Source organism: Botryllus schlosseri, chromosome 4 (assembly GCF_051294905.1).
Source record: "Botryllus schlosseri isolate E-star chromosome 4, Bs_hap1, whole genome shotgun sequence".
Taxonomy (NCBI): Eukaryota; Metazoa; Chordata; class Ascidiacea; order Stolidobranchia; family Styelidae; genus Botryllus; species Botryllus schlosseri.
In genome coordinates, this window is record NC_137239.1 from 17,547,841 (window position 1) to 17,560,260 (window position 12,420).

At 40.9% G+C, this 12,420-nt stretch overlaps 2 protein-coding genes across 3 annotated transcripts in view; both read right to left on the reverse strand.

The window, feature by feature from the left end:
* LOC145437166 (uncharacterized) overlaps positions 1-12,420 on the reverse strand; it is an 86,748-nt gene that overhangs the window by 34,100 nt on the left and 40,228 nt on the right. The gene's annotated exons all lie outside the window — the stretch shown is intronic.
* Positions 1-12,420, reverse strand: part of LOC145437165 (uncharacterized) — a 60,311-nt gene that overhangs the window by 1,853 nt on the left and 46,038 nt on the right. For both annotated transcript variants that reach the window (XM_080314348.1, XM_080314347.1), the window contains exons 4-12: positions 6,258-6,384; positions 6,108-6,124; positions 5,965-6,046; positions 3,525-3,643; positions 3,336-3,461; positions 2,704-2,878; positions 2,583-2,645; positions 1,760-1,826; positions 1,548-1,701 (exon numbers count right to left, since the gene is read on the reverse strand). In XM_080314348.1, coding sequence (XP_080170474.1) covers positions 1,548-1,701; positions 1,760-1,826; positions 2,583-2,645; positions 2,704-2,878; positions 3,336-3,461; positions 3,525-3,643; positions 5,965-6,046; positions 6,108-6,124; positions 6,258-6,384 — 930 coding nt within the window. The remainder of the gene's footprint in view (positions 1-1,547; positions 1,702-1,759; positions 1,827-2,582; positions 2,646-2,703; positions 2,879-3,335; positions 3,462-3,524; positions 3,644-5,964; positions 6,047-6,107; positions 6,125-6,257; positions 6,385-12,420) is intronic.

Sequence of the window (12,420 nt, forward strand, 5' to 3'; positions counted from 1 at the left end):
AGTGCAGAACCCACCAAGGTTCGTTTATGAACGTGAATCTCCAAATTTCCGAGGTTCACACACAAAACGAGAACGTGAACCTTACGTTCACACCATCCATATAGTAAAAATGCCATTAACATGAAATTAGGGGCTATTTTGCACGCATTTTTAGACTTCAACATGCATGGGCTCCAGACAAAATAATTCAAATTATTTAGAACATCTCAAAGCAATAACTCCGCGTATAAACGAAATATAAATAAAGTTTTTAAAAGCAGAAAATAAATTTCGTGTTTTTGACCCGAAAGTCTTTAATAGTGATCTACCAGGGGCGAATTCGCAAACTCAAGGACCACTTTTACCAGATTAGGACATGCCATATGTGCTCCTAGATTACGATACCTATAGTTCCAAATGTTCCGGTGAACTATATTTACTCTGCTAAACATGTCATATGGGCGGAAATGCGGTGTGAAAGGACTCACAGAAGCCAGCCAGCCCATATAAATTATATTGACCTTGAATTTATATTGAATTTTGTGAAAACATATTTGTCACTCCACAGCCATTCCACTCGAAGCGCGACGAAAATTCTCTCTCTCTCTCTCTCATGAACGAGAAAAATCTTCTACTTGACAAACAGTAAATAGCGAGAAGTAAGTAAATCACAAAATATTTACAGGTAAGTAGCGGAAAATTGGATTTACTTTAATAAGTACTGGAAGTAGCGAAAAACTACTTGAGTACTTCTAAAAAGTAGAAATACTTCGTTACTAACCACCTCTGGTTACTTCTCAATAGAAATAAATATGCATCGCTTCCGGTATGACATTCTGCGACACTCAAAGACACGTATCTATGGGAAACATTAACCCTTTGTATTGGAAACACTGAATTCCAGTGATCATGACTGGGGATTACGTGTATGCATACAGATGCTGAACTTTCTGCTGAGGCAGCATGGTGTTTACACAAAATACACCTGTCTTCGGTGCTACTGTGATATCAGAGCCAAATGTATAAGCTTTTTTAAATTTCCAGTGAATTCATTCAATGATTTCATGGCGTTGTATTCGTGTTTTGGATGATTAACCCTTCCAACAGTTCCGAATAAAACAACCTCTACATTTCCATAGGGTTTCTGATTCGCAGTATTAATTTATAATGAACATATATTACCTCAAAAATCAGAGGTGGTCATTCTGGTCAATGTAGTCAGCGTTGCTAGTAGAAGCAAAAGTAACCCCTTAAATTTCTACTCAATTACGAGCACATGCTGTCATTTCCCAATTACGAGCAGAAGTTGTAATTAAGTAATGTCAACTAACTTCATATGAAAGAAGAAAATGTTAGTCATACGTATTTGATAATATCGAAGTCATACACTCCGCTACATTGCGTTCAGTGTCGTAGCCATAATGAAGATTTAGATTTAGATGGGGCAATTTGCAAGAATCAGTGGACGTCACATCTGCATTATGACTCAACCAAATAAATTGAATTGACTTGCCAATAATGAAAGGGACAACTTTTTTTTGTCGCTCTATCTATCAACACATACACACCTTGATGTTCACTGGAATTGATTTGTCCTTATCAATCAAGTTCTTATATCTGCTGAAGTCACCTCTGGAATGAAGCATTAGAATGGCCATGGCTCCCAGGTCAGCGAATGGCGGCAATCTAGTAAGCATCTCGTAGACAGTGCAGCCAAGGCTCCTAATTGTATAACGAATTATGCAGCAGACAATGGCTATACTTACTAACAGTATCTCACCAAATATCAGCGCGTTTTCCGACGAGATTCTGCGTTAGAGCTTCGGGACTCATCCACAATATGGTTCCTAGATTATTGGCGCATTGATTATGTAGTATTATACATGGACTACAATGGGGTTGCATTTAAAATAAAAAGTTGTTTAAAACACTTTGTTTAGAACATGTTTTAAACAGTTTTTTTAAACAAAGGCTTTAAAAACCTTTTTTTTTCAAGTTGTATAATTATGCCATAATTGTGTAAATACTTTCCAAAAACTTGTATGAGCTTACGGACGACGATTACCACTCGATATAGCCGACGTATATAATATGGGATGGTTGGAACCCTCGAAATGGTCTGTTCAACAGCTATAGCACGTAGATATAGATCATTGGTACTGAATGAATGTTCTAATGATGGTGACCGCCGACCGTAAAAATGCTGCATGACTATGTAGTCCTGTTTAAAAATATTTGGTCCGTATATGACAGGGTTTGGAAGCTTATTTCGTCAAAGGAGTTATTTTTACCCTCTATTTTAAATTGTGAAATTCAATCCACTATGAAGTCACAATTGGATATTTGTGACGTCATGGCTCAAGAAAAAGTATGTTCTAAACAAGGGCCTTTTATCAAACATGATTATTTTAAATTGATTTTTGTTTTTAAGTCAACCCTAGATAGATGTTGTATGCATTCGTGTGCGGCTAGTCAGTGGTCGACCGGAATTTAAACTTCCGGTACAGTGGCCTATTTGATAATGGTGGTTTTGTATGATATCGTTTGACTAGAATCCGAAGTGCTCGTAAGTAGCTGACATTCATATACCGAGAAACATGTACCTGCAGTGTCGCTGTAAGTAGCCACAGTTTGGTCCGCGTGAGGTTTAGTCAAGCCCATGTCAGCTAAAAAGATTAACTATTAAGACCTTATCTTTATGTCATCAATGACAAACCCACTCACCCAATTTAGCCTTTCCGGTATCATCCAAAAGAACGTTACCGCATTTAATATCCCGATGGATCATATCTTTACTGTGCAAGTACGTCAGGCCGTTCACTATATCGATAGTGAATTTCCTGGCTTCCAAAGTTGTACATGCCTTTTCTTTCTTTTTCATCATGTCATGAACAGAGCCCTTGGCAGGAACATTGACAAATTACGTGGTACCGATTTGCTTTACAATTTCTGGACATTTAAGTTGGATGAACACACTTGAAGTGGTTTAACTAAGTGAGTCATGTTACTTGAGTACAAGTAAAAATTAATGTACGAGTAATTCTGAGATTGATGAGAGATGCAAGCAGCGTTAGTATAAAACCTGATTGATTTTTATAGTTTTCCCAGTCGCATACCCCAATTTCATGTATTTTTATTCATCTCTGTATAACCAAGATGAAATGGATGTAGTAGTGTAAATTAGTTAAATATTGAAATGTGCCTATACGGTGGTACGTTACTGGCGTATGATCAAATTTTCCAATCGGACATAGTGATTTCACTCCTAAGTAACTTGAAATTTGAGTTGAATTTAAAGTAGGTATGTATTTCGGCTTTACATGTAGTACAAGTGTAATTAAAAGGAAATGGCGTACTGTCAACAGTTCCAGATACATGAATATCTTCCCCCCGCCTTCAGCATATCCATAACATTTGACGATGTTCGGGTGTGATAACTTGGTTAAGCAGCTGATTTCTTCTCGCAAAGATTTTGCTTCTTGCTGTAATGCAAATGCAACGGTTCCTTGGAAAATATTGTTCATACAATAACAATAATGGTTCACCCCCTGTCTCTGCACTTCCTTAGCTGCAAACATGAATCCATCCGGACCTTTAGCACGGTATACAATTCCGAAAGCTCCACGTCCGAGCTCCTCTTGTTTCGTCCATGGATACTTGATCTCTGGAATGCATTATCTGTGTTAGGCTCAGTGATGCGCGGTGAACACCGTAAAGACCAGTTGTTCTCAACCTTTTTGTCTTCGCGGACCCCTTTTGGGCCTTCACGGACCCCCACGGACCCCCTCCCCGAGTTTTTGCTTTATTATCGTGTAATACTAGGCCTAACTGTAGGATAGCGATAAACAGCAACAAAATGACCCTTCTTGAAAATAACATCATACTCTTTATATAGAAATTGCAATCGGTATTCATAACCGAATTTGGTATAGCTGCATTTCTGAAAACCCGCGGCCATGTCATGAAAATCCGCGCCGTCGATTTGATATGAACGAGTACCGAAAATCCATTTCCACAAAGATAAGTGGTGGCGAATTGAATAATACCGCGTAGCGCTTCCGACGACACCTATGGGTATGATCGCAGCATATATGGAACCAATATAACGTCCAGCCTAGTCTAGGGTTACCATATTTCTGCAACCCAAATTCCGGACACTCTTTAGCGCCCACCAGTGGATTTCAAAATGAGGTATGACGTCACACTAGCAAAGCTTGGCTCATAGACCAGAGGTGGTAACGATCCGGTTCAGGAGTAGGCCTATGTGGCTGTGTGTTGCATAACCGGACAAGAACAATTTCTCAGCCTCTTCCCGCCCAAATAAACAATGGTTTTGAGCCCACACTATATAGGGTATAATTGATGCAACTTCTGTGGGGGGTGCTTTCTATATGAATCTGGTTCCTATATGCATCTGATCGTTAAATTATTTGAATGAATTCTGTCAATAATATTGGTTGTTTCATGTATTATACTCTATAGATACTACTCTCCGCCCACATGATCAGAGTTAGCGGTAGAGGATGATGAGTTCGAAAATACAGGCAGCGTAATTGCACATCGTTAAGTCATGTACTGTTTTGCCGATAAGATTGTTAATCAGCCTTATGCCGGTGCGCATCATGGAGCTTTATAAACACCCCACACCCAGTGGTTTCCAACCTTTCATGCTCGCGACTCCATCTCCAATTTGAGAATGTTCTGCGGCCCAGATCAAAATTTGACGAGCTGATTACTAAAATAAGTCAGCACCTTTGCCCGACTTACTCACGGGCTATTTTGAAAGCTGATTACGTTCAACATATTTGTAAACCCCAGAATAAAGGCAAACGACCCCGGCCGTATGGAGCCACTATCTTTGAATAAAGCATTTAAACGGCCTTAACGATCACTATTAGGAATACACCGTTCTCCTATACTTGCGATTACAATTGAAATGAAGGTTGTTTTTATATATATTTTATTGCAGTTTTTGCGAGGGTGGCAGTCTCCACATCAAAATCAATATATGTGATAGTAAATCGCGCGCAGCGCGAAGAAAAATGTCATGCAACAGCATAAATATTCCCAAAAGATATTGTTTTTATGCTGATTTACGAAAAAATTATGAGCCTACGTCAAGTCTTCAAAATTCCGGACATTTGGCATATTTTAGAAATTCCTCCCGGACGCTAGTTTGAACAGTGAAATTCCGGACATGTCCGGAAAATTCCGGACGTATGGCAACCCTAGCCTAGTCATTTCTATCAAGCAGCTCTTCTTGAAGTTATACTGCAATAGTGGTTATGCATATTACAGGATAAAATGGATTTTGCATAACAATTTTTTCCAAAACCTCAAACTTATCTAAGCAACAATATGTTTGTATCAGTAGGCTATTGGCAATTTGACAATTAAAATGAGTTTGCGCTGTAGAATATTTCATCTCAGAGGGTAATTCTGATTATGCGAGTTCTGAAGTTTTAGCAGTTATGAAGTAAAAGTGCTTCTTGATTTCTCTGATTAAAATGAAATACAAATTAGGTTATCAACCATTTTGACTGTTTGGAGGTTTCGGACCCCCGGTTGAGAGCCACTGGTTTAGACGCTGCACAAGCAACATTGGAGGGATGGGAAACAATATAGAATTCCGGTATTAATTTTCAAAAGTATTAATTTTCTCCCAATATCATTTGATGCGTCTTCGGGGGCGGTGGATGCCGTTGGTCATTCACTCATTCATTCGCGTTAAATGCGCGACTTTAAAGCGTTTCGACTGAATTATGATGTAGCAGATAAACAAAATTTCGATTCCGAGTATTGCTCAAATCGAAATTCCATTATAAGCTTTATGGGGGCAATATATGACTCTAGCCCCACTGATCAGCAATCAGTGCACTGCAATGCTAGCCCGCGTAATACTTGTGTAATAATCAATAATTTGCTGGTATATAGGACAGGTATTATATAGGTAATCCTGCGTAAAGCGTAAGATTAATCAGTTACCTTTGGTACTGGAATCTGAGAGAGATTTCCCATTGCTTGATGATTTTCCATCTTCGCTGAGGGCCATGATTGCCACTAAAGCCTGAATATAAATTTGCTGAAATATCTCAATGCTCATAGGCATTTATATACTGGACCAATACCTCCAACATCCCTTTACCTAAAATATAAAATAGTCGACTCAAATTTGGATTGGGGAAACAATATGTATATCTTTATCTATTATGAAATTCAACAGCACTCTAATGGTCTGAGATTTATGATCGGTGTAGGTTGAAGGAATATCATCCTACTTGCCGCTGTCGCTCTTGATTTCTTTCGCTCCTCAATTTCCTTGATTATTCGAGCTGCGGTTAAGTTCGCTGCATGTTCGCATAACTTGCTGACTTTGTTGGCGGCCCAGATTGCAACATCTTTGGTCTAAATTCGAAGTCATAGATCAGTGGTTGTGGTTCCCAAGCTTTCTGACTCATCGCGCGTTATCCAGCTCGACATTTCTTTATCGCCCAACTAAAAGCGGAAGTCATCAGTCAAATATAATTAAAACTTAGCATGATACCAAATATGTAATTGAATATAATATACGGAATTTTCCAACATTTTTGTCCCTTTTTTACCCCATTATTACGTGTTTTCCGTCCGATCTTCCCCTTCAATTTGTTCCCCGTCTCTCGAAACCACCCCCATCCTAGGGGGCAATATCGCCCACTGTGGAAACCACTGTTATAGATACAGGTTATCGCTTGTGGTACCATCCTATTTCGTCTATATCACAAATAAACATCTTATCATGAACTGTCCCTCACATTCTGGACACAGCTCCTGTGTTTTCGATTACGCATTTCATTTGTTAATCTCGGTTTTAGTAATCATTTGTAATCAAGCCTTTTCAGATAGGCTGTTCTTAACCGCTATTAAGCGTCTGCGAACCACCATTCATCGGTTATTTACGTTGACGCAAAATTAATTGTAAATCTTTGGCTACTTTGGTTCCTTCCTTACGTTAATCTTACGTTTGTCGGCCTTACGTTGATGTTGCTGTGCCAAGTGTCAGCTAACTTCATCAAGTTCTATGTTTCTGTTGCTGTACTACGTGCCTGCTATCTTCATCAATTCGTATGTTGCTGTTGCTGCACTACGTGCCTGCTGTCTTCATCAAGTTGTATGTTGTTGTCGCTACACTATATTCGTCAGCTATCTTCATTCGAATTCGACTTGAGCGTGCTATTATGTTAATTAAGTTATGGAACACGTGTATGAATTACAACGATTAGCATTCGCAGATAACCCCATAGACAGGATTCTGCGCCTATAATCGGCAGTGCAGGATTCAGACATCCTGAGTACGCAGAAACATCCTGAATGTCCAGAATAGATTTCGTACATCCCGCGGTACAACAGAGCACGTCCTGGTACTGCGCACAATCATTGACACCTGCCGCTCACATAAAAAGAATGTTGTGACTGTCTTTGTTGACTTTGCGAAAGCCTTCGACTCGGTCTCGCGCCCAGCCATGGCGAAGATCCTCGGATTCTATGAAATCCTTGAGGTGATAACGTACGGCGTTATGGCCTTCACATTGACACACGAGCGCGATTCCTAACAGATGACGACCAAAGCGGAGATTTTACCACTTCGGCTGGCGTGCTTCAAGGTCACACCCTGGCACCATTTCTGTTCGTGGTCATCCTTGACTTCGTGCTACGAACGGCCTTCCCGGACAACACGGACTTCTTTGAATGGCGGCCACGGCAACGGAACGCGTACGCGTACGACTCGCGGGGCATCTACGTAGGTATCCTTGCGTACGGAGACGACCTTGCCTTGCTTCCCCAGAATACCACATCGGCACAGCGCCTCATCAACCAGCTAGAGGCCGCCTCCGCTCTTATTGGCTATACCAGGGGTTCTCAAAGGGTGGGCCATGGCCCACTGGTGGGCCACAAGAGCATTTGAGGTGGGCCACAGAGCTATTTGGAAAATTTTAGAACCAATTTAAGTTTAGTAATATTAGTTGTGTTAATCGCTAAAAAATAAATTCATATTGGTTGATTATATGTAGACTACAATAAGCTTTTCATCCGACTCTGATGAGACGTAGTGGTACGTAGGAGTCAGCATTTCAATTCGAAAATGGGAGGCAGAAACCGCGGCTTTTTCCACTGGCTATACCTATGGCTAACAGGAACTAAAATAATTTCGCGTATATAATACCTGTTGGAAGGTAATGTTGAAGTAACCAAGTATTCCGGCAGGGTCATAATGTCGTACGCCGTTGAAAGGGATGTGCAATAAACTCGGAATGAAGTGTAATTGATGTATATATTTACTGTACTTCGGCAGGTCGTATTATTGTAAGTTGAAAATGGCCATAATTACAAATTATTAGCAACTTCCGGCGGCGGTATCCTGCACCACCGCAACGAATAATAATGGATTGAGGATTCAGCGGAGCGCATTAATATTTGGAGTCTGTTTAAAATGTCATGCCTGTAAATCAATGTACATAATGTAAGAGTAACATGAATCGATAGTATCACTGGATTGAATATTCCGACATCGCAACTTCAGTTGGTTCAGTACGTGACATACAATGTAGTACATTGTACAATGTACAGCATGCATAATAAGTAAATCTTCCTCCATTCCTCTGTAGTACCTCATTCACCAATGAATTGTTTGAAGCTGGCCCAGAATGATTATACTATTCCCCTAATAGTGGAACTAAAATCCCAATCACACATTGTATGTGGGAATTCGATCATTGTGTTTCGCGAAGCGAATGGAGAAGCGGACGATCATAATATACTCACAAGTTTTAGCATATGATCTACCAGAGCCGTAACTGCCGCACCCAAACCCCCAATTGGGGGAGCTAGAAGATTATTTCATTGGTCGTTTGTTGGAAGATATATTCATTCAACTTCGTCGCGCTTCGCGCGATTTCGTGCCCCGGCGGGTTTATACTTTAATTTCATCAGTAAATAGGGAGAAAATATGACTTTAAGATTAGAGGTGGGCCACAGCACATTTTCAAACCGGAAAATGAGCCACGGCCAAGAAACGGCTGAGAACCCCTGGGCTATACCAATCAATGCCAAGAAGACTGAGGTTCTGGCTATACCAGCTCTACCGGAGAACACGATATCACCTCGGTATTGACGTCGCTGACTCTGGAAGAGCACTTAGGGCGAGGCGAGCAAAGGCCTGGGGCGCGGCGAGCAAAGGCCTGGGGCGCGGCGAGCAAAGGCCTGGGGCGCGGCGAGCAAAGGCCTGGGGCGCGGCAAGACGGCTACATTGCCTCTTCCACTCAAATGCCTCACCCCAGCTCAAGACCCGCATTTTCCGTGCCACTGTCGAGCATGTTCTTCTCTACGGAATAGAGGCACTCACGCTGACAGAGAAGCTGGCTATAGCCAACTACGATGCACTCCTCCGCTACGCACTCGGCATCCACCACCCGGAGCACATATCCACGAATGCATTGCGCAAACTCACAAGAACGCTCTCATGCCGTTTGCTGGCAGCTGAACGACTCTTCCGCCTAATCGGTCATCTAGTGCGGCAGCAAGACGAGCAACCGGCCGCCGCCATCATCAGCCACATTCCGACGGAACCATGGCGCAGAGGTGGCTTGAATAGAACCACATGGCGCTCGACAATGGAGACCGATTTAGCGCAATGCGGACTGTCGCTCGAAGACGCCACGACCGCTCACGCTGGAGGCGCTTAACGCGAGCAAAAACTGATTGTCTTGATGTTCTTTTGTTTCCTGTTTTCTTTTGCCCTTTTTATTTAATTGAAATGTCGATATATATATCCCTCACATGAATTTCATAGAACGCTCCTGCGTCTTGCTTGTGTTTGTATGAGCATTCCATTTCGCCTCGTGAAGTTACTAACGGATCCAAGCATTTTGAAATACGTGGTAGAATATGTGCTGAGTTGTGATCGATTTATTTGAATTGTTGCCTTAAAAATTGAGTAATGTCGTGGCGCACAATACCTAACGATTTGTGCGACTAATTATCGAGACGGCAGATTTCTTGTCGTTAGAAGGGGCCGTTCACACTTCTGTTTGTGTGCCTTGGAGTCTATTTTTATCAAAATACACCAACCCCTCTGTCAACAAAAGAAGTTCGTGTACCACATAAAGATAGTAAATTGTACGCTCTCGTATTCGAAATTTCATGCTCGTAACGTCATATTTTGTGATACGATTGTTGATATACGATGTTGTTTTGAATTTTCTACTAGTTGCTGACGATTACCCCTGACGAGTGTCAGCCAAAAATATTTTGGTTCATTTCAATATGAATATACTATTCAATTGTATATTAAATGATTTGAATGAATTATATCCATAATATTGATTCTTCTATATATTACTATGTAATTTTGATCCTCTCTCCGCCCACAATATCAGAGTTAGCGGTAAAGCTGGTGGAAGACGATGACTTCGAAAATGCAAGGAATATACCGTTATCTTGTAATTGCGATTACAACTAGACTTATTTCTGTTGATGAATGCTATTTTTATTTATTTTTGATCTTATTTTTTGCGAGGATGGTAGTCCCCAACCAATATGTGTAATACTAAATCACTCGTAGAGCGAACAAAAATTTCATGTAGCATAATCTGCCCTAAAATAATATTGTTTATGATGATTTACGAAAAAATTATGAGCTTACTTCAAGCCTTCAAAATTTCGGACATTTAGGCCAATTTTAGAAATTCCTCCCGGACGCAGTATTAATAGTGAAATTCCGGACATGTCCGGGAAATTCCAGATCTATGGCAATCCTACCATATGTGTTGTGCTGATGACGAAATAGCGGGTACGAGGAATACCCACAATACAGCAATTGCGTGGTAAGCGAGGCATATCTAGCCTACATAGGTTTGGCGCTTAGGTATGAACATGAACATGGTTAGTTAGAAAAGGTGGCGCCAACGAGGCAAAAATTAATAATTTTGTGTACAATTACAATGAAATTATGAGAATTCATCCAATAGTATTAGCATAGTATTAGTATCTTATGAAATACATCGGATCCGGAGCTACTTTCTAAACAACTGGCTCCAGCTCCGACTCCATTTGAATGTACAGCTTCGGCCCCGGCTTCTTGCTCCGGCTCCGGCTCCAAAACCCCGGTTGTCAGTTTGTTGTTCTTCTCCAATTTAGGTGTCATATTTGCTATCATAATATGGCTTCCTCATTTTTGAAGCCCTAAATGTGCATATAATGCTTCTAATACAGGCCTGGGCAAAGTGCGGCCCGCGGGCCAAATGCGGTCCGCCGAGTGATTCTGTGCGGCCCGCGAAAGGCTGTTTGAAATTTAAAATATCAAACCTACTTTTTAATATGGATGCGTGGACTAAAACCATACGAAGCATAAACTGGACCGGAAATTCGTTTATTATCAAGCCTGTTCATTAACATACTGTGATTACGCAGCCTATAGCCTACGTACCTTGCATGCCTAATCCAGATTAAAACTAAAGTCAATGTAGCAAGTTATGCCGCTAGAATGAAAGTCACAAGAAGTCACCAAACCGTCTTTGATGACATTGTCACATTATGCATTACACGGTCTGTGTTTCAAATCCATAATTCACGAAACAAGTGAATCATTGCCCGTATTTCTATGAATATATCACCACCCATGAAGGATGTCAAAAAAAAGAAAGCCGATAGTTGAAATTCAAAGATCGTTAATAACTACAAACTTCGGTAATTAACAAGGCCATTTCGGCAAGCTGCATGCACACTTCTCAGAAACCAGCTACCAAGACAATAAGCTATATATTATCCTTAGGACCGTAACTCGCGCACCTCAAACCCCCCAATCGCGTGGCGAGCTCGACGGGCGCAAATTTTTTTTTCATGAGTGAACATAAATTATAGGGTATATTTTTTCAATTTATGCAACTTCATTCAATGGTTTTTAGAATGGGCATTCGACGTTAGCCATTACCGCGCCACGACGCACCAAGATAAATGAACTTTAGGCCAATACGGGATTCCGAGAAGGCACTGTAATTGCAACTGCTGATCAAATCAACTAAATAAAGGGAATAAAAGCTCGACAGCGAGAAAACCTTGGCCGAAAAGGACTGCCCTTATGTTGACCGAAAACCTCAAAGTCCAATTGTCCACAGGCAATATTTGCCAGTGAAGAAATACCAATCGAGAATCGGGGTCGTCTTTTTAGTTTGGTACGCTTCGGCGATTTCAATGTCTTTTCACATAGCAGACGGGAGGTAACGAAATAACAACATATAACGAAGTAATTATACCAACGGGCCCTCCCGAATATTTCCAAGACAGTACCTCATTCAGCTCTAGCGGTAAAACTGAGTAGGCCACTACGTGGGCTGAGAGAGGTTAAAAAATATAGCAATATATTTGCAATTACCATTATTATTGACCGATTGAATCATGAATCATGAA